General features: G+C 57.1%; 2 protein-coding genes across 2 annotated transcripts in view; one reads left to right on the forward strand and one right to left on the reverse strand.

Annotated features, from left to right (window-relative positions):
- Positions 1–225: 225 nt before the first annotated feature.
- Positions 226–2784, reverse strand: LOC134174982 (uncharacterized protein DDB_G0271670-like; the record flags this gene model as incomplete). Its single annotated transcript, XM_062640378.1, has 2 exons — positions 2737–2784; positions 226–1170 (listed from the first exon to the last, which is right to left on the reverse strand). Coding segments are annotated over exons 1-2 (993 nt in total), but the record flags the coding sequence as incomplete, so codon positions are not given.
- A 1438-nt stretch (positions 2785–4222) lies between these two features.
- Positions 4223–23542, forward strand: part of LOC134174980 (tenascin-X-like) — a 42397-nt gene continuing 23077 nt past the window's right edge. The window contains 11 exon segments of the mRNA XM_062640376.1: positions 4223–4380; positions 5939–6042; positions 7505–7617; positions 11656–11809; positions 14593–15366; positions 15443–15532; positions 17170–17463; positions 17774–18067; positions 19450–19743; positions 21201–21494; positions 23535–23542. The exon segment at positions 23535–23542 is cut by the window's right edge and continues 274 nt beyond it. Coding sequence (XP_062496360.1) covers positions 4223–4380; positions 5939–6042; positions 7505–7617; positions 11656–11809; positions 14593–15366; positions 15443–15532; positions 17170–17463; positions 17774–18067; positions 19450–19743; positions 21201–21494; positions 23535–23542 — 2577 coding nt within the window.

Raw genomic sequence — 23542 nt, forward strand, 5'->3', positions numbered from 1 at the left:
CTGGTGTGACTGGTGTCTTACTGGTGTGACTGGTGTGCTACTGGTGTCACTGGTGTGACTGGTGTCTTACTGGTGTGACTGGTGTGCTACTGGTGTCACTGGTGTTACTGGTGTGACTGGTGTGTTACTTGTGTGATTGCTGCTACTCGTGTCACCGGTGTGTTACTGGTGTGACTGGTGTTACTGGTGTGTTAACTGGTGTCACTGGTATGACTGATGTGTTACTGGTGTCACTGGAGGGGACTGGAGGGGGTTGGGAGCGCTGGTGCCGCTGTTACTGGAGTCACTGGTGTTACTGGTGCCACTGTTGCTGGTGCTGCTATAATCACTGGTGGTGCTGGAGTTGTTACTGGTGTTACTGGTTTGACTGGATGCAGGGTGACTGGAGTCACTGGAGGCACTGGAGGTGGCACTGGTGGCACTGGTGGTACTTGTGTGACTGGATGCAGGGTTACTGGAGTCACTGGTGGTACTGGAGGTGGCACTGGTGGCACTGGTGTTATTGGTGTGACTGGATGCAGGGTGACTGGAGTCACTGGTGGCACTGGTGGTACTGGTGTGACTGGTTGCAGTGTGACTGGAGTCACTGGTGGCACTGGAGGTGGCACTGGGGGTACTGGTGGTACTGGTGTGACTGGATGCAGGGTGACTGGAGTCACTGGAGGCACTGGAGGTGGCACTGGGGGTACTGGTGGTACTGGTGTGACTGGATGCAGGGTGACTGGAGTCACTGGTGGCACTGGAGGTGGCACTGGGGGTACTGGTGTTATTGGTGTGACTGGATGCAGGGTGACTGGAGTCACTGGTGGCACTGGAGGTGGCACTGGGGGTACTGGTGTGACTGGATGCAGGGTGACTGGAGTCACTGGTGGCACTGGAGGTGGCACTGGTGGTACTGGTGTGACTGGATGCAGGGTGACTGGAGTCACTGGTGGCACTGGAGGTGGCACTGGTGGTACTGGTGTGACTGGATGCAGGGTGACTGGAGTCACTGGTGGTACTGGAGGTGGTACTGGTGGCACTGGTGGTACTGGTGTGACTGGATGCAGGGTGACTGGAGTCACTGGTGGTAATGGTGGCACTGGTGGCACTGGTGTGACTGGATGCAGGGTGACTGGAGTCACTGTGGTACTGGAGGTGGTACTGGTGGCACTGGTGGTACTGGTGTGACTGGATGCAGGGTGACTGGAGTCACTGGTGGTAATGGTGGCACTGGTGGCACTGCTGGCACTGGTGTGACTGGATGAAGGGTGACTGGTGTCACTGTGGTACTGGAGGTGGTACTGGTGGCACTGGTGGTACTGGTGTGACTGGATGCAGTGTGACTGGAGTCACTGGTGGCACTGGAGGTGGCACTGGGGGTACTGGTGTGACTGGATGCAGGGTGACTGGAGTCACTGGTGGCACTGGAGGTGGCACTGGTGGTACTGGTGTGACTGGATGCAGGGTGACTGGAGGCACTGGAGGTGGTACTGGTGGCACTGGTGGTACTGGTGTGACTGGATGCAGGGTGACTGGAGTCACTGGTGGCACTGGAGGTGGCACTGGTGGCACTGGTGGTACTGGTGTGACTGGATGCAGGGTGACTGGAGTCACTGGTAGCACTGGAGGTGGCACTGGGGGTACTGGTGTGACTGGATTCAGTGTGACTGGAGACACTGGTGGCACTGGTGTTACTGGTGTGACTGGATGCGGTGTGACTGGAGTCACTGGTGGCACTTGAGGTGGCACTGGTAGTACTGGTGTGACTGGATGCAGGGTGACTGGAGTCACTGGTGGCACTGGAGGTGGCACTGGTGTTACTGGTGTTACTGGTGTGACTGGATGCAGTGTGAATGGAGTCACTGGTGGTACTGGAGGTGGCACTGGTTTTACTGGTGTTACTGGTGTGACTGGATGCAGTGTGAATGGAGTCACTGGTGGTACTGGAGGTGGCACTGGTTTTACTGGTGTTACTGGTGTGACTGGATGCAGTGTGAATGGAGTCACTGGTGGTACTGGAGGTGGCACTGGTGTTACTGGTGTGACTGGATGCAGTGTGACAAAGTCACTGGTGGCACTTGTGGTGGCACTGGTGTTACTGGTGTGACTGGTTGCAGTGTGACTGGAGTCACTGGTGGCACTGGTGTTACTGGTGTGACTGGATGCAGGGTTACTGGAGTCCCTGGTGGCACTGGAGGTGGCACTGGTGTTACTGGTGTGACTGGTTGCAGTGTGACTGGAGTCACTGGTGTTACTGGTGTGACTGGTTGCAGTGTGACTGGAGTCACTGGTGTTACTGGTGTGACTGGTTGCAGTGTGACTGGAGTCACTGGTGGCACTGGTGTTACTGGTGTGACTGGTTGCAGTGTGACTGGAGTCACTGGTGGCACTGGTGTTACTGGTGTGACTGGTTGCAGTGTGACTGGAGTCACTGGTGGCACTGGAGGTGGCACTGGTGGCACTGGTGTGACTGGATGCAGTGTGACTGGAGTCACTGGTGGCACTGGGCACATGTGGGGCTGTGGGTGGGCTCTGTGTGTCGTCCCCCCCCCACTGTGTGTCACTGTCCCCCCCATGCCCCTGTTCCCACTGTCCCCCCATGTCCCCACTGTCCCCCCCATGTCCATGTCTCCCCATGTTCCCACTGCCCCCCATGTCCTCAATGTCCCCCCCATGTCCATGCCCCCCCCATGTCCATGTCTCCCCCACGTCCCCAATGTCCCTCCCATGTCCATGTCTCCCTGATGTCCCCACTGCCCCCATGTCCATGTCCACCCGCTTGTCCCCTCTGCCCCCCGCCATTCCGCTGTGACCCCCCCATGTCCATGTCCCCCCATGTCCCCACTGCCCCCCATGTCCATGTCCCCCCCATGTCCCCACTGCACCCATGTCCATGTCCCCCCATGTCCCCACTGCCCCCCCATGTCCCCACTGCCCCCCATGTCCATGTCTGCCCCATATCCATGTCCCCCCTATGTCCTTGTCCCCCCATGTCCCCACTGCCCCCCAGGTCCATGTCCCCCCCATGTCCCCACTGACCCCATGTCCCCACTGCCCCCCATGTCCATGTCCGCCCCATATCCATGTCCCCCCTATGTCCTTGTCCCCCCATGTCCCCACTGCCCCCCACGTCCATGCCCCCCACGTCCATGTCCCCCCCATGTCCCCACTGCCCCCCCCATGTCCCCACTGCCCCCCCATGTCCCCACTGCCCCCCCCCATGTCCATGTCCCCCCCCATGTCCCCACTGCCCCCCCCATGTCCATGTCCCCCCCCATGTCCCCACTGCCCCCCCCCATGTCCATGTCCCCCCCCATGTCCCCACTGCCCCCCCCATGTCCCCACTGCCCCCCCCCATGTCCATGTCCCCCCCCATGTCCCCACTGCCCCCCCCCATGTCCCCACTGCCCACCCCCATGTCCATGTCCCCCCATGTCCATGTCCCCCCCCATGCCCCCCCATGTCCATGTCCCCCCCCATGTCCCCACCCCCCCCCATGTCCCCACTGCCCCCCCCATGTCCCCACGGCCCCCCCATGTCCCCACTGCCCCCCCATGTCCATGTCCCCCCCATGTCCCCACTGCCCCCCCCTTGTCCCCATTGCCCCCCCCCATGTCCCCACTGCCCCCCCCATGTCCATGTCCCCCCCATGTCCCCACTGCCCCCCCATGTCCCCACTGCCCCCCCATGTCCCCACTGCCCCCCCCATGTCCCCACTGCCCCCCCCATGTCCCCACTGCCCCCCCCCATGTCCCCACTGCCCCCCCCATGTCCATGTCCCCCCCATGTCCCCACTGCCCCCCCCATGTCCCCACTGCCCCCCCCATGTCCATGTCCCCCCCCATGTCCCCACTGCCCCCCCCATGTCCCCACTGCCCCCCATGTCCCCACTGCCCCCCCCATGTCCCCACTGCCCCCCCCCATGTCCCCACTGCCCCCCCCATGTCCCCACTGCCCCCCCCCATGTCCCCACTGCCCCCCCATGTCCCCACTGCCCCCCCCATGTCCCCACTGCCCCCCCCATGTCCCCACTGCCCCCCCCATGCCCCCCCCATGTCCCCACTGCCCCCCCCCATGTCCCCTCTGCCCCCCCATGTCCATGTCCCCCCCATGTCCCCACTGTCCCCCCATGTCCCCACTGCCCCCCCCCCCATGTCCCCACTGCCCCCCCATGTCCCCACTGCCCCCCCATGTCCCCACTGCCCCCCCCCCATGTCCATGTGTCCCCCCCCCCAGGCCGATGGCCCCGGCTCTGTTCCTGCTGCTGGCGATGGCCCTGGGGGGGTCTTTGGGGACCCCCCCCCGCCCCGCCCCCGCTCCCGGCTGTGCCCCGGCCCTGGGGGAGCTCCTGGAGCGGCTGCGGGAGCTGGAGCGGAGGGTGCGGGAGCTGCAGGGAGCGTGCGGGGGGAGCGGAGGGCCCCAGGAGGGCACCGGTAACGGGGATGGGGGGGGGGGATGGGGGATGGGATATGGGGCGTGGGATATGGGGTGTAGGGTGTGGGGTGTGGGGTATATGGGGTGTGGGGTATATGGGGTGTGGGGTGTGGGGTATGGGGTATGGGGTGTGGGGTATGGGGTGTGGGGTATGGGATATGGGGTGTGGGGTATGGGGGATGGGGTGTGGGGTGTGGGGTGTGGGGTATGGGGGATGGGGTGTGGGGTATGGGGTGTGGGGTATGGGGAATGGGGGATGGGGGATGGGGTGTGGGGTATGGGGTGTGGGGTGTGGGGTATAGGGTGTGGGGTACGGGATGTGGGGGATGGGGTGTGGGATATGGGGTGTGGGGGATGGGGGATGGGGGATGGGGTGTGGGGTGTGGGGGTGGGGGATGGGGTATGGGATATGGGGGATGGGGTGTGGGGGGATGGGGTATGGGATATGGGATGTGGGGTGTGGGGGATGGGGTTTGGGTTGTTGGATATGGGATATGGGATATGGGGTATGAGGTATGGGTGGATGGGGTGTGGGATATGGGGTATGAGGTGTGGGGTGTGGGGTTATTATGGGATGTGGGGTGTGGTGGATGGGGTGTGGGGTGTGGGATATGGGGTATGGGGTGTGGGGTGTGGGGGATGGGGGATGGGGGATGAGGTGTGGGGTGTGGGGGATGGGGTGTGGGATGTGGGGTGGGGGGGATGGGGTGTGGGGTATGGGGTGTTGGATATGGCATATGGGGTGTAGGGTATGGGGTATGGGGTTTGGGGTGTGGGGGATGGGGGATGGGGGGTGGGGGATGGGGGATGGGATGTGGGGGATGGGGTGTGGGGTATGGGACATGGGGTGTGGTGTATGGGTTATGGGGTGTGGGGTATGGGGGATGGGGAATGGGGTGGAGGGTATGGGGTGTGGGGGATGGGGAGTTGGATATGGGATATGGGGTGTGAGGTATAGGGTATGGGGTACAGGATGTGGGGGATGAGGTGTTGGATATGGGGTATGGGGTGTGGGGTGTGGGGGATGGGGTGTGGGGTATGGGGGATGGGGGATGGGGTGTGGGATGTGGGGTATGGGGGATGTGAGATGGGGTATGGGGTATGAGGTATGGGGGGATGGGGTGTGGGTTGGGGGGGATGGGGAATGGGGTATGGGATATGGGGTGTGGGGTGTGGGGGATGGGGTATTGGATATGGGATATGGGGTGTGGGGTATGGGGTGTGGAGTGTGGGGTGTGGGGGAGGGGGGATGGGGTAGGGGGTGTGGGGTGTGGGGGGTGTGAGATATGGGGTCCGGGGTTATTATGCAGTTATAATGGGCTGTGTGGTTATTATGGGCTATGTCTCTGTGTTCCCCATCTCTCCGCTGTGACCCTTTCCCCCTCCTCCCCCCCCCATAGGCCGCACTCTCTCTCGCCAGCTCTGCCCCCCAAGCGCTGCTGACGGCTGCTCCTGCCCCTCCCCCCTCCCCTCCCCCCCCGGACCCCCCCTCCCCTCCCCCCCCATGCCCCGGGGGTTGCAGTGACCAAGGCCGCTGCCGCTCCGGGCTCTGCCGATGCTTCCCCGGGTTCAGCGGCCCCGACTGCAGCACCCGCGGCTGCGGCCCCGGCACCGCCTGCGCCCATGGTGCGAGAGCCGCATCCAACCCCCCCTACACAACGTGGGGGTCCCCATCCCATAATGCCCCATTCCCATAATGCCCCCATCCCTTAATGTCCCCATCCCATAATGCCCTATCCCATAATACCCCATCCCATCAGTGTCCCCATCCCATAATGCCCCCATCCCATGGGTGTCCCCATCCCATAATGCCCCCATCCCATGGGTGTCCCCATCCCATAATGCCCCCATCCCATGGGTGTCCCAGGGTGACCCCATCCCTCAATGCCTCCATCCCATAATGCCCCCATCCCTCAATGCCCCCATCCCATAATGCCCCCATCCCATAATGTCCCCATCCCATAATGACCCATCCCATAATGCCCCATCCCATAATACCCCATCCCATCAGTGTCGCCATCCCATAATGCCCCCATCCCATAATGTCCCCATCCCATAATGACCCATCCCATAATGCCCCATCCCATAATACCCCATCCCATCAGTGTCGCCATCCCATAATGCCCCCATCCCATAATGTCCCCATCCCATAATGACCCATCCCATAATGCCCCATCCCATAATACCCCATCCCATCAGTGTCGCCATCCCATTATGCCCCCATCCCATGGGTGTCCCCATCCCATAATGACCCATCCCATAATGCCCCATCCCATAATACCCCATCCCATCAGTGTCGCCATCCCATAATGCCCCCATCCCATAATGCCCCCATCCCTTAATGTCCCCATCCCATAATGCCCTATCCCATAATACCCCATCCCATCAGTGTCCCCATCCCATAATGCCCCCATCCCATGGGTGTCCCCATCCCATAATGCCCCCATCCCATGGGTGTCCCAGGGTGACCCCATCCCTCAATGCCTCCATCCCATAATGCCCCCATCCCTCAATGCCCCCATCCCATAATGCCCCCATCCCATAATGTCCCCATCCCATAATGACCCATCCCATAATGCCCCATCCCATAATACCCCATCCCATCAGTGTCGCCATCCCATTATGCCCCCATCCCATGGGTGTCCCCATCCCATAATGCCCCCATCCCATGGGTGCCCCCATCCCACCCGTGTTGCCATCCCATAATGCCCCCATCCCATGGGTGTCCCCATCCCATGGGTGTCATTGGGTGCCCCAATCCCACAATGCCCCCATCCCATAATGCCCCATCCCATAATGCCCCATCCCATAATGCCCCGATCCCATAATGCCCCATCCCATGGGTGTTCCCATCTCATAATGCCCCTATCCCATGGGTGTCCCCATCCCATAATGCCACCATCCCATCGGTGTTCCCATCCCATAATGCTCTATCCCATGGGTGCCCCCATCCCATGGGTGTCCCCATCCCATGGGTGCCCCCATCCCTCAATGCCCCCATCCCATGGGTACCCCCATCCCTCAATGCCCCCATCCCGTGCCTGTCCCCCCTTTTCTGCCCCCCATAATGATCCGTGTCCCCCCACAGCCCCCCCCTCGGTGAGGCCCCGCTTGCTCTCCCGCACCCCCTCTTCCTTGCGGGTGTCGTGGCCCCCCCCGACGGGGCCGGTGGACGGGTACCGGGTGTCCCTGGTGCCGCTGGTGAGCTGGGGATTGGGGGGGGGGGTCCCCCAGGGTTGTGGGTGCAGGGTGGCACCCATGGGCCCTGCTGCTGGCGCAGGGGGAGACCTAAAGGTGCCCCAATGGGCACAGGGGTGGCCTAAGGACACCTTGGGCCCCCATGTCTGCGTGGGGGACGTGAACCAGTGCTCCCCAGTGCGTCCTCAGTGCACCCCCAGAGCAACCCCAGTGCCTCCCCATTGCATCTCCATTGCACCCCTATTGAATCCCCAGTGCATCCCCATTGCACCCCTATTCCATCCTCATTGCACCCCTATTGCATCCATAGTGCATCCATAGTGCATCCCCAATGCACCCCCAGAGCACCCCCAGTACATCCGAAGTGCATCCCCAGTGCTCCCCCAGAGCATCCCCATTGCACCCCTATTGCATCCCCAGTGCACCCCCATTGCATCCCCAGAGCACCCCTATTGCATCCCCATTGCATCCCCGTGGCACCCCTATTGCATCCCCATTGCACCCCTATTGCATCCCCATTGCATCTCCATTGCACCCCTATTTCATCCCCATTGCACCCCCATTGCATCCCCAGTGCATCCCCATTGCACCCCTAGTGCATCCCCAGAGCATCCCCAATGCACCCTCACTGCATCCCCATTGCACCCCTATTGCATCCCCAGTGCATCCTCATTGCACCCCTATTGCATCCCATCACATCCCCAATGCATCCCCATTGCACCCCTATTGCATCCCCATTGCACCCCCATTGCATCCCCATTGCATCCCCATTGCAACCCTATTGCATCCCCATTGCACCCCCATTGCATCTCAATTGCACCCCGTTGCACCCCCATTGCATCCCCATTGCACCCCTATTGCATCCCCAGTGCATCCGCATTGCATCCCCATAGTATCTCCATTGCACCCCCATTGCATCTCCATTGCACCCCCATTGCACCCCCATTGCATCTCCATTGCACCCCTGTTGCATCCCCATTGCATCTCCATTGCACCCCCATTGCACCCCTATTGCATCCCCAGCGCACCCCTATTGCACCCCCTTTGCATCCCCATAGCACCCCCATTGCACCCCTATTGCATCTCAATTGCACCCCCATTGCACCCCTATTGCATCCTCATTGCACCCCTATTGCATCCACAGCGCACCCCTATTGCACCCCCACTGCATCTCTATTGCACCCCTATTGCATCCCCAGTGCATCCCCAGTGCACCCCTATTGCATCCTCATTGCATCCCCATTGCATCCCCATTGCATCCCCAGTGCACCCCTATTGCACCCCCATTGCATCCCCATTGCATCCCCAGTGCACCCCTATTGCACCCCCATTGCATCCCCATTGCATCCCCAGTGCACCCCTATTGCATCCCCATTGCACCCCCAGTGCATCCCCATTGCATCCCCAGTGCACCCCTATTGCCTCCCCATTGCACCCCCAGTGCATCCCCATTGCATCCCCAGTGCATCCCTATGGGACCCATTGCATCCCCAGTGCATCCCCATTGCATCCCTGTGGGACCCATTGCATCCCTATTGCATCCCTATTGCATCCCCAGTGCATCCACATTGCACCCCTATTGCATCCCATCACATCCCCAATGCATCCCCATTGCACCCCTATTGCATCCCCATTGCACCCCCATTGCATCCCCGTGGCACCCCTACTGCATCTCCATTGCACCCCCATTGCATCTCCATTGCACCCCTATTGCATCCCCATTGCACCCCCATTGCATCCCCATTGCACCCCTATTGCATCCCCATTGCACCCCCATTGCATCTCTATTGCACCCCTGTTGCACCCCCATTGCATCCCCATTGCACCCCTATTGCATCCCCAGTGCATCCGCATTGCATCCCCATAGCATCTCCATTGCACCCCCATTGCCCCCCGATTGCATCCCCAGTGCATCCCCAGTGCACGCCCAGCGCACCCCCAGTGTTCCCAGTGCATCCCCAGTGCACCCCCATTGCATCTCCATTGCACCCCTATTGCATCTCTATTGCACCCCTATTGCATCCCTATTGCACCCCCATTGCATCCCCATTGCACCCCTATTGCATCTCTATTGCACCCCTATTGCATCCCCACTGCATCCCCAGTGCACCCCTATTGCATCCTCATTGCACCCCCATTGCATCCCCATTGCACCCCTATTGCACCCCCATTGCACCCCTATTGCATCTCCATTGCACCCCCAGTGCATCCCCATTGCATCCCCATTGCACCCCCATTGCACCCCCATTGTATCCCATCACATCCCCATTGCACCCCCAGTGCACCCCCAGTGCATCCCCAGTGCATCCCCATTGCACCCCCAGTGCACCGCCAGCGCACCCCCAGTGTTCCCAGGGCATCCCCAGTGAGCCACCAGAGCACTCCCACTGCACCCCCGTTTCATCCCCATTACACCCCTAATAAACCCCATTACACCCCCATTACACCCCCACTAAACCCCATTACACCCGCACTACACTCCTATTATACCCGCATTGCACCCCATGACACCCCATTACATCCCCATTACACCCCATTACACCCCATTACACTGCATTACACCCCCTTGCACCCCATTACACCCCATTACATCCCATTACCACCCCCACTACACCACCATTACGCCCCATTAACACACCATTACACCCCATTAACACCCCATTGCACCCCATTAACACCCCGTTACACCCCCATTACACCCCAGTACCGCCATTAAACCCCATTACACCCCCTTACACCCCCTTACTCCTCATTACACTCCATTACACCCCATTAACACCCCATTACACCACCATTACACTCCAGTACCACCCCCACTACACCACCATTACGCCCCATTAATGCCCCATTAACACACCATTACACCCCATTAACACCCCATTAACACCCCATTACACCCCATTGCACCCCATTAATACCCCATTACACCCCAGTACCCCCATTAAACCCCATTGCACCCCATTACACCCCCATTACACCCCAGTAACCCCCAATAACACCCCATTACACCCCATTACACCACCATTACACCCCATAAACACCCCATTATCCCCTTTATACCCCATTAACACCCCATTACACCCCATTACACCCCCATTACACCCCATTACACCCCCTTACAACCCCATTATACCCCATTACCCCCCATTATCCCCCATTACACCCCATTAACACCCCATTACCACCCCATTAACACCCCATTACACCCCACTACCACACATTATCCCCCATTACAACCCCATTACACCCCATTACACTCCATTACACCCCATTAACCCCCCATTACACCCCATTAACACCCCATTACAGCCCATTACAAACCATTTACACCCCCTTACAACCCCGTTACACCCCTTTACACCCCCATTATCCCCCATTAACACCCCATTACACCCCATTACACCCCGTTACACCCCGTTACACCCCCATTATCCCCCATTAACACCCCATTACACCCCATTACACCCCCATTATCCCTCATTAACACCCCATTACACCCCATTACATCCCATTAACACCCCATTACCCCCATTACACCCTATTAACACCCCATTACACCCCCATTATCCCCCATTAACACCCCATTACACCCCATTATCACCCATTACACCCCATTACCCCCCATTACACCCTATTAACACCCCATTACACCCCCAATATCCCCTATTAACACCCCATTACACCCCCATTATCCCCTATTAACACCCCATTTCACCCCATTACCCCCCATTACACCCTATTCACCCCATTACACCCCCATTATCCCCTATTAACACCCCATTACACCCCATTACATCCGCTTTTCACCCCTTTTCCCCACATTACACCCTATTAACACCCCATTACACCCCCAATATCCCCTATTAACACCCCATTACACCCCCATTATCCCCTATTAACACCCCATTTCACCCCATTACCCCCCATTACACCCTATTAACACCCCATTATACCCCCATTATCCCCTATTAACACCCCATTACCCCCCATTACACCCCATTACCCCCCATTAACCCCCCCCATCGCTCCCCCTGTCCCCAGGACGACCCCGGCTCCGCGCTCTCCCAGGACCTGCCCGGCTCCGCGCTCACGTTCGAGGCCTCGGGGCTGGAGCCCGGCAGCAGCTTCGAGCTCCGCGTGCAGGCGAGGACACGGGGGGAGCTGGGCCCAGCGGGGACCCTGCGCCTGCGAACCCGTGAGTGGGGGACAAGGGGGACAGGGGGGACAATGGGGAGACAATGGGGACAATGGGGACAATGGCGACACAATGGGGACAATGGGGTGTGAGGAACAATGGGGACAATGGGGGCAATGGGGAGACAATAGGGACAATGGGGTGTGAGGAACAATGGGGACAATGGGGGGCAATGGGGGGACAATGGGGTGTGAGGAACAATGGGGACAATGGGGACAATGGGGACAATGGGGACAATGGGGTGTGAGGAACAATGGGGGACAATGGGAACAATGGAGACAATGCGGACAATGGGGGACAATGGGGAGACAATGGGGACAGTGGGGGACAACGGGGCAATGGGGTGTGAGGAACAATGGGGGACAATGGGAACAATGGAGACAATGGGGACAATGGGCTACAATGGGGATACAACGGGGACAATGGGGATAATGGAGGACAATGGGGACAATGGGGACAATGGGGAGACAATGGGGACAATGGGGACAATGGGGTGTGAGGAGCAATGGGGACACAATGGGGAGCAATGGGGGGACAATGGGGTGTGAGGAACAATGGGGACAATGGGGGGCAATGGGGAGATAATAGGGACAGTGGGGTGTGAGGAACAATGGGGACACAATGGGGACAATGGGGGGACAATGGGGAGACAATAGGGACAATGGCGTGTGAGGAACAATGGGGACAATGGGGGGCAATGGGGGGACAATGGGGTGTGAGGAACAATGGGGACAATGGGGACAATGGGGTGTGGGGGACAATGGGGACAATGGGGTGTGAGGAACAATGGGGAACAATGGAGACAATGCGGACAATGGGGGACAATGGGGAGACAATGGGGACAGTGGGGGACAACGGGGGCAATGGGGTGTGAGGAACAATGCGGACAACGGGGACAATGGGGATAATGGAGGACAATGGGGACAATGGGGGAAAATGGGGACAATGGGGACAATGGGGAGACAATGGGGACAATGGGATGTGGGGAACAATGGGGACAATGGGGACAATGGGATGTGGGGAACAATGGGAGACAATGGGATTTGGGGAACAATGGGGACAATGGGATGTGGGGACAGTGCGACTTGGGGCAATGGGATGTGGGGATGTGGAGACAGGGGACAAGGGGGACAATGGGATGTGGGGACAATGGGATCTGGGTATATGGGGACATGGGGATGTGGGGATATGGGTACATGGGGATATGGAGACATGAGGATATGGGGGATATGGGGACATGGGGATGTGGGGATTTGGGGGACATGGGGATGTGGGGTATGGGGACATGGGGATATGGAGACATGAGGATATGAGGGATATGGGGACATGGGGATGTGGGGATTTGGGGGACATGGGGATATGGGGGCATGGGGATACAGGGATATGGGGATATAGGGACATGGGAATATGTGACATAGGGATATGGAGATATGGGGATGTGGGGGACATGGGTATACAGGGATATGGGGATATAGGGACATGGGGGTATTGAGATATGCGGATACAGGGATATGGGGACATGGAGACATGGGGATACAGGGAAATGGGGACAGGGGGATATGGGGATACAGGGATATGGGGACATGGGGATATGGGGACATGGGGACGGGGGGACATGGGGATATGGGGATGGTGGAACATGGGGATATGGGGACATGATATGGGGATATGGGGATATTAGAACATGGGGATATGTGTACGTGGGACCATGGGGACAGGCTGACATGGGGATATGGGGATATCTGGGACATGGGGGACATTGGGACACTGGGATATGGGGACACGGGGTTATGGGGATATGGGGTTATGGGAACCTGGGGACATGGGGATATGGGGATATTTGGGACACGGGGGACATTGGGACAATGGGATATGGGGACATGGGGACATTGGGGGATCACTGTGGGGGGAGCAGGTGATGACAACAGTCATGGGGACATAGGGGATATGGGGTGGCAGCAGCACGGGGATGGGAGGAGATGACAGAGGGGACAGGGATGGGACAGGGATGGGGACAGGGATGGGACAGGGATGGGGACAGGGATGGGGACAGGGATGGGGACAGGGATGGGACAGGGATGGGGACAGGGTTGGGGACAGGGATGGAGACGGGGATGGGGACAGGGATGGGGACAGGGATAGGGACAGGGATGGGGACGGGGATGGGGACAGGGATGGGGACAGGGATAGGGACAGGGATGGGGACAGGGATGGAGACGGGGATGGGGACAGGGATGGGGACAGGGATGGGGACAGGGATGGAGACAGGGATGGGGACAGGGATGAGAACAGGGATGAGGACAGGGATGAGAACAGGGATGGGGACAGGGATGGGGACAGGGATAGGGATGGGGACAGGGATGGGACAGGGATGGGATAGGAGGTGCAGCCGCCTCTGTCTGTCCCCACATGTCCATGTGTCCCAATGGCTCGGCAGGTCCCAGCTGTCTGTCCCATGGGTCCCTGTGTCCCCATGGGCTTGTGTGTCCCCATGGCTGCATGTGACCCCGCTGGCCCCTCTGTCCCCATGGGTCTGTGTGTCCCCACGGGCTCCTCTGTCCCTATGGGTGCATACGTCCTCATGTCTCCACATGTCCCCACATCTCCTGCTGCTTCCCCCTCCATCCCTCTCTTGCTGCATCCGCATGTCTCCCATCTGTCCCCGTTTGTCTCCATGAACCTGGCGTCCCCATTCTGCCCCCATGGGTCTGCCCCCATGCATCCGTCTGTCCCCGTACCCCTCCGTGCCCTCCCATCCCCATGTCCCCTCTTTGCTCTCACAGAGCTTGCCCAGACCCTGCCCCGTCACGGAGGGTCCCCAGTGCCACCGATTGCGTCCCCGCCACCCCCGAGGTCCCCGGCGCCAGCAGCATCCCCGGGCTCACCGGCGTCACCGGATGCACCCTTGGCCTCACCGGGGTCTTTGGGGTCACTGCCAGCATCGCCAAGGCTTCCAGCGGCCCCAGTGCCTCGAGGGTCCCCAGCATCTGCGAGGTCACCGGGGTCCCCATCAGCCCCAGTGTCCCCGGAGTCCCCAGCGCTACCACAGGCCCCCGCGTCACCTCCAGCCCCGTGGTCCCCAGGGCTCCCTGGGGTCCCATCCCTGCATGACCTGGGGGCCAAGCTTGCCTCCTACAACGGCTCCTTGCTGCAGCGCCTGGAGAGCCACCTCCGGGCCACCAACTTCCCCCTGCGGGGCAACCAGACGGTGCCCGCGGTGGCCAGGGCCATCCTCTCGTACCTCCTGCGCCGCAGCCCGGCCGCGCTCCGGCACCAGCTCCTGCAGCAGCTGCCCCATCCCAAGCCCCACTTGATGCCGGGGGCTGCCGGGGAGGCTCTGGTGGACCTGGAGGGGCTGCGGGGCCACGCGGAGACCGTGGTGATCCGGTACCGGCTCCTGGAAGAGCCCGAGGGGGCCGAGGGGGAGCTGCGGGTGCCGGGGGACGCGGCGCTGGCACGGGTGCCGGGGCTGGTGCCGGGGGCCAGGTACCGGGTGGAGGTGCACGGGCTGGTGCGGGGCCACGTCTCCAAGTCCTACACGTTCCTGGTGACAGCAGGTGGGTGATGGGAACGGAGACAGGCACAGGGGGGAACGGGGGCACCCCATAACCACCCGCTGCAACCCTGCTGCAGGGGTGGGAGGCACCGAGGAGCCGCCGCTGGGCTGGGAGCAGATGTACGAGATGGAGCCGACGGAGCCCCAAGGAGCCCCAGCCAAAGAAGGTACCAAGTGTCCATGGGGACAATGAGGGAGACTCGGGTGTCCAGGCTGAGCTGCTCTTGGGAGACAAGTTGGTGGTGGTGGGACGGGTGGATGGAGGGAGGGAAGGATGGATGGATGGATGGATGGGTGGATGGATGGGTGCATGAATGGATGGATGGATGCATGGATGCATGCATGGGAGCATGCATGGATGGATGGATGCATGCATGGATGAGGGATGGATGGATGGGTGATGGATGGATGGAAGATGAATGGATGGATGGATGGATGGATGGATGGATGGATGGATGGATGGATGGATGGAAGATGGATGGATGGAAGATGGATGGATGGAAGATGGATGGATGGATGGACGAATGAATTGATGATGGATGCATGGATGGGTAATGGATGAATGGATGGATGGATGGATGGATGGATGGATGGATGGATGGATGGATGGATGGATGGATGAATGGATGGATGGATGGATGGATGCATTCATGGATGGATGCATGGATGGATGGATGCATGGATGCATGGATGGGTGATGGATTGGTGAGTGATGGATGGATGGATGGAAGATGAATGGATGGATGGATGAATGGATTGATGGATGGATGCATGGATGCATGCATGGACAGATGGATGGATGCATGGACGGATGGATGGATGCATGGATGGGTGATGGATGGATGGATGGGTGATGGATGGATGGATAAAAGATGAATGGATGGATGGATGGATGGATGAATGGATTGATGATGGATGGATGGATGATGGATATATATGAAAGACACAAGATGGACACGGAGCTGTTGGTGTGTGTCCAGAGGAGGCCATGGAGATACTTTGTGGGCTGGAGCAGCTCTCCTCTGGAGCCAGGATGAGAGAGCTGGGCTGGGTCAGCCTGAAGAAGAGAAAGCTCCTTAAGAGGAGACCTTAGAACATCTCCAGTGCCTAAAGGGCTGCAGGAAACCTGGAGAGCTGCTTCTAACGCAGCGTATAGGGGTGGGACAAGGAGTAACAGCTTCCAATTGGAAGAGGGAAGAGTTTGATGGGAGATTGGAGAGTTCTTCACTGTGAGAGTGGTGAGACATTGGAATGGGTTGTATAAGCAGGGTTTTGAGTAACCTGCTCTAGTGGAAGGTGTCCCTGTCCACGGTGGAAGTTGGAACTGGATAAGCTTTAAGAGAACCCTTCCAACCCAAACCATTCCATGATTCTATGGGAAGTTGAATATGTGGAGGAGGTGGTGAATGGGTGGAAGGATAGAGGAATGGACAGGTGGTTGGGTGATGGCTGGATGGATTCAAAGAGGGATGGATGATTGGGTAGGTGGATGGCAAGTTGGAAACTGGGTGGGTTGATTCAAAGGCTGATGGAAGGAGAACTGACTGGAAAACCAGGTCATTCAATGGACAGAAACCTGGAATTCTGTATTGATTACATGAAAGGACAGATAATTAAGGAACAAAGGACAAACACCAGCAGGAATGGACAGTTGGATGGGTGGCACCATGACCCACTTGTATCAATGGGAGGATGGACGGGTGCTGGCATTGGAGGGTGCTTGAGCAGACCTGGGGATGGACCAACGCTGAAGGATGCAGGGGTGGGTGGATGTTCACATTCTTCATCGACCATCCCACAGCAGAGCCGGCCCCACCATCGGAGGAGCCACCAACCAAACCGCGCCTGGGCGAGCTCAGGGTGTCCGAGGTCACCTCTGACTCGGTGCAGCTGGAGTGGAGCGTCCCCGAGGGCACCTTTGACTCCTTCACTGTGCAGTACCGGGATGCTCAAGGCCAACCTCAGGCACTTGCAGTTGATGGTGGCTCCCGCACGGTCACAGTGTCAGGGCTGTCCCCGTCCCGACGCTACAAGTTCAACCTGTACAGTGTGTGGGGACGGAAGCGGGTTGGTGTCATCTCCACCGACACCATTACAGGTGAGGACATCCCCAGGTCCGCCCATGTCCTGTGCAGGCAGTAGGTATAGGGAAGCTCAAGAGGCTTGGAAGGTCCCTTGAGACTGAGGGATATGGGAGGAATATCTCTCCCTGTCTTTCGGGAGGTGAGAACATGTGAGGTCAGAGGAACGATGAGATATTGACATGGAAGGCAGGAATATTGGATGAGTGATGGGGTTGGATGATTGTGTGATGGGTAGTTGGGTGATGTATGATTGGGAGTGGCTGGCTGGCTGCATGGAGGGTAATGCAGATGGTCATTAGCCACATTGTGGCCTCTCCATTGCAGCCCCAGCTCCACAGGAGAAGAAGCCACCAATCAAGCCTCGCCTGGGTGAGCTCAGGGTGTCCGAGGTCACCTCTGACTCGGTGCAGCTGGAGTGGAGCGTCCCCGAGGGCACCTTTGACTCCTTCACGCTGCAGTACCGCGATGCACAAGGCCAGCCCCAGGTGCTGCCCGTGGACGGGGGTTCCCGCACGCTGACGCTGCCGGGGCTGTCCCCGTCCCGCCGCTACAAGTTCAACCTGTACGGGCTGTGGGGTCGCACACGCCTGGGCCCCGTCTCCACCGACACTGTCACAGGTGAGGGGGCTCTGGCACCAGCCATGGCCCCTTGGGCACAAATGGATGGATGAGTGCATGGATGGTTGGGTGGAAGGATGGATAGTTGGATGGGTGGATAGCTGGGTGGATAGTTGAATGATTGATGGTTGGATGCATGGATGGATGGATAGAGTTATGGGGGTTGCTACATTTTGGTTTTGGTTCACACTCTCAAGTGACTATTTTGATCCCTCGATGATTCATTGGAGGGATGGGTTAAAGAACCAGTACAGAGAAGAGTGCAGTGAAAGACAGAATAGTGAATAGGTCCCTGGATGGAAGGATGGATGATGGGTGGGTGGATCATGGATGGATGGATGGATGGATGGATGGATGGATGGATGGATGGATGGATGGGTGGATGGATGGATGGATGGATGGATGGATGGATGGATGGATGCATGGATGCATGGATGGATGGGTACATGAATGGATGAATGAGTGGGTGGATGGAAAGATGGATGGATGGAAGGATGGATGGATGAGTGGGTGAATAAAAGGATGGATGGACAGAAGAATGGACGGATGGGTGGATGGATGGATGGATGGATGGATGGATGGATGGATGGATGGATGGATGGATGGATGGATGGTTGCTTGAATGGATGAATGAGTGGGTGGATGGATGGATGGATGGATGGAAGGATGGATGGATGAGTGGGTGTATGGAAGGACAGATGGAAGGCTGCATGGATGGGTGGATGAATGGATGGAAGGATGGATGCGGATGGATGGATGGATGAAAGGATTTATGATTAGAAAGATGAGTATACATAAACAATGTGTGTTGAATTCCTGGAGAGCTGGATGCTGATGGAAAGCATGGAGGGCTGAATGGATGAATGAATACAGCAATGGATGGTTGGAGTTATGGATGGTTGATCGACCCTGAAAGTCTTTAATGCTAGGTGTGTCTGTGCTGGATCAGCAAATGAATGTACTGAAGGTGGATGATGGGGTTGCTCATCATCATGTGTTGAGTGTTTGGCAGGTCTTTAGAGCAGCATGGCTGCCTGTGGGATGAATGGATGGATGGATGGACGGATGGATAAATTTGGAAATATGAAAAGATGGATGGAGAGAATGAGAATCATTGAGGGTTGCATTGATGAATAGATCCATCAACAAATGACTGGTGAGACAGTAGATGATTGAGCATGTCGATGATCCTGTACTGAGCCCTTTATAGGACTCTATAGATGCAGGGATGGAATGAATGATGGAAGGAAGGATGCATGATGTATGGATGATGCATTTATGTGTGCATGAATGGATGAATGGATGAACAGATGGATGGAAGAATGGAGAGATAGATTCACATACAAATGCTCATTACCTTCATTTTGGCCTCTCCATTGCAGCCCCAGCTCCACAGGAGGAGGAACCAGCATCGCAGCCAGTGCTGGGTGAGCTCAGGGTTTCCAACGTCACCTCTGACTCGGTGCAGCTGGAGTGGAGCGTCCCCGAGGGCACCTTTGACTCCTTCACGCTGCAGTACCGCGATGCACAAGGCCAGCCCCAGGTGCTGCCCGTGGACGGGGGTTCCCGCACGCTGACGCTGCCGGGGCTGTCCCCGTCCCGCCGCTACAAGTTCAACCTGTACGGGCTGTGGGGTCGCACACGCCTGGGCCCCGTCTCCACCGACACTGTCACAGGTGAGGGGGCTCTGGCACCAGCCCCGCTGAACCGCCTCTTGTAGTGGACAGAAGCTTGGGCAGGGCCCGTGCTCGTGCCTTGGTCAGTGGAGGAAAGGGGGTGGGAGGGGATTTGGGGTCAATGGAAGGATGGGGGCTTGATAGGTTGGAAGGATGGAGGGGTTGTAGAGGATGGATCGTTGGATGGGTGGATGGATGAATGGGTGGATAGTTGGGTAGATAGTTGATTGATTGATGGTTGGATGCATGGATGGATGGATGAAGTTATGGGGGTTGTTATATTTTGGCTTTGGTTCACAGTCTCACGTGACTGTTCTGGTTGCTCGATGATTCGTTGGAGGGATGGATTAAAGAGCCAGTACAGAGAAGAGTGCAGTGAATGACAGAATAGTGAATAGGTCCGTGGATGGAAGAATGGATGATGGGTGGGTGGATCATGGATGGATGGATGGATGGATGGATGAGTGGATGCATGGAAGGATGAGTGGATGCATGGAAGGATGAATGGATGGAAGGATGGAGGGAGGGAGGGATGGATGGATGGATGGATGGATGGATGGATGGATGGATGGATGGATAGATGGGTGGATGAATGGATGGGTGAGTGGGTGGATGAAGGATGGGTGGATGGATGGATGGATGGATGGATGGATGGATGGATGGATGGATGGATGGATGAATGGACACATAAATGGGATGATGGATGGATGGATGGATGGATGGACGGATGGATGGATGGATGGATGGATGGATGGATGGATGGGTGGATGGACGGAAGTAAGAAATGATTTATGAGATGAAGGATGAGTATACATAAACAATGTGTGTTGAATTCCTGGAGAGCTGGATGCTGATGGAAAGCATGGAGGGCTGAATGGATGAATGAATACAGCAATGGATGGTTGGAGTTATGGATGGTTGATGGACCCTGAAAGTCTTCAAGGCCACATCTGACTGTGCTGAATCAGCAAATGAATGTACTAAAGGTGGATGATGGGGTTGTTTGTGATCATGTGTTGAGTGTTTGGCAGGTCTTTAGAGCAGCATGGCTGCCTGTGGGATGGATGGATGGATGGATGGATGGATGGACGGATGGATGGTTAAAATTGCAATTATTAGTAGATGAATGGGTGGAATGATCCATGGAATATGGAATGCCTGGAGAGCTTTACCTCAATGAGGAGCATTGAGGTTGCATTGATGAATAGATCCATCAATAGATGAGTGGTCAGATGGTTGATGATTGAGTACGTCAGTGATCCTGTACTGGGCTCTTGATAGGACTCTATAGATGCAGGGATGGAATGAATGATGGAAGGAAGGATGCATAATGTATGGATGAGGCATGCATGTGTGGATGGATGGATGAATGGATGAACAGATGGATGGATGGAAGAATGGAGAGATAGATTCACATACAGATGCTCATGGCCTTCACTGTGGCCTCTCCATTGCAGCCCCAGCTCCACAGGAGGAGGAACCACCATCACAGCCAGTGCTGGGTGAGCTCAGGGTGTCCGAGGTCACCTCTGACTCGGTGCAGCTGGAGTGGAGCGTCCCCGAGGGCACCTTTGACTCCTTCACGCTGCAGTACCGCGATGCACAAGGCCAGCCCCAGGTGCTGCCCGTGGACGGGGGTTCCCGCACGCTGACGCTGCCGGGGCTGTCCCCGTCCCGCCGCTACAAGTTCAACCTGTACGGGCTGTGGGGTCGCACACGCCTGGGCCCCGTCTCCACCGACACTGTCACAGGTGAGGGGGCTCTGGCACCAGCCCCGCTGAACCGCCTCTTGTAGTGGACAGAAGCTTGGGCAGGGCCCGTGCTCGTGCCTTGGTCAGTGGAGGAAAGGGGGTGGGAGGGGATTTGGGGTCAGTGGAAGAATGGGGGTGTGACAGGTTGGCAGGGTGGAGGGGTTGTTGAATGCATGGACGGGTGGATGGATGGAGGGATGGATGTTCATGGAGGATGGATGGATGGTGTGGATGGATGGATAATGGATGGATGGATGGATGGATGGATGAGAAGTGATGGATGGATGGATGGATGGTGGATGGATGAATGGATGGATGGATGGATGGATGGATGGATGGATGGATGGATGGATGGATGGATGGATGGATGAATGGATGGATGGATGAAAGGATGGGTGGATGTAGAGATGGATGGATGATGGATGGATGGATGGGGATGGATGGATGGATGGATGGATGGTTGATGGCTGAACTGCAAAGGCAGGGAATTAATGGCGGGTGGTGGAGTTTGTGCCTGATCATGTGGTGAGGGTTTGAAATGTCTCTAGAGCAGCACGGCTTCCTGTGAGAGGGTTGGATAGGACGGATGAATGGATGTGTTTGGATTTGTGAGTAGAAGAATGGAGAGATGGAGCCATGGAATCCAGAATGTCTGGAGTGCTGAGTCCCAGTATTAAGAGTTGCATGGATGAATGTGTGCATCAATGAATAACTGATCAGATGGTGGATGTTTGAGTTTGTCACAGATCCTGTATTGGGTGCTTGGTAGGACTTTACAGATGCATGGGTGGAAGGAAAGGTGGAAAGGAGGATGATGGATGGAGGTATTGATGAATGAATGGGTGATGGTTGGGTGGATGGACGGATGGACGGATGGATGGATGAATGGATGGATGATGTATGGGTGGATGGATGGATGGATGATGGATGAATGGATGGATGGATGGATGGATGGATGGATGGATGGATGGATGGATGGATGGATGGATGGATGGATGGATGGATGGATGGATGGATGGATGGATGGATGGATGGATGTGGATGGATGGATGGATGGATGGATGGATGGATGGATGGATGGATGGATGGATGGATGGATGGATGGATGGATGGATGGTGGATGGATTAAGATGGTTGACATGGATGGATGATGGATGGATTGGATGGATGGATGGATGGATGGATGGATGGATGGATGGATGATAGATGGATGGATGGATGTGGATGGATGGATGGATGGATGGATGGATGGATGGATGGATGGATGGATGGATGGATGGATGAATGATGGATGGATGGATGGATGGATGGATGGATGGATGGATGGATGGATGGATGGATGGATGGATGGATGTATGAAAGGATTTATGAGTAGAAGGATGAGTATACATAAACAATGTGTGTTGAATTCCTGGAGAGCTGGATGCTGATGGAAAGCATGGAGGGATGAATGGATGAAAGGATACAGCAATGGATGGTTGGAGTTATGGATGGTTGATCGACCCTGAAAGACTTCAATGCTAGGTGTGACTGTGCTGAATCAGCAAATGAATGTACTAAAGTTGGATGATGGGGTTGTTCATCATCATGTGTTGAGTATTTGAGAGGTATTTAGAGCACCATGGCTGCCTGTGGGATGGATGGATGGATGGATGGATGGATGGATGGATGGATGGATAAATTTGGAAATACGAGTAGATGATTGGATAGAATGATCCTTGGAATATGGAATGCCTGGAGAGCTTTACATCAATGAGAAGCATTGAGGGTTGCATTGATGAATAGATCCATCAATAGATGAGTGGTCAGACAGTAGATGATTGAGTACGTCGGTGATCCTGTACTGGGCTCTTGATAGGCCTCTATAGAGGCAGGGATGGAATGAATGATGGAAAGGACGATGAATGAAGTATGGATGAGGCATGCATGTGTGGATGGATGGATGAATGGATGAACAGATGGATGGATGGAAGAACGGAGAGATAGATTCACATACAGATGCTCATGGCCTTCACTGTGGCCTCTCCATTGCATCCCCAGCTCCACAG

Source organism: Pezoporus occidentalis, unplaced genomic scaffold (genome assembly GCF_034315485.1).
Source record: "Pezoporus occidentalis ecotype Australia unplaced genomic scaffold, CSIRO_AGI_Poc_V1 ctg648, whole genome shotgun sequence".
Classification (NCBI taxonomy): Eukaryota; Metazoa; Chordata; class Aves; order Psittaciformes; family Psittacidae; genus Pezoporus; species Pezoporus occidentalis.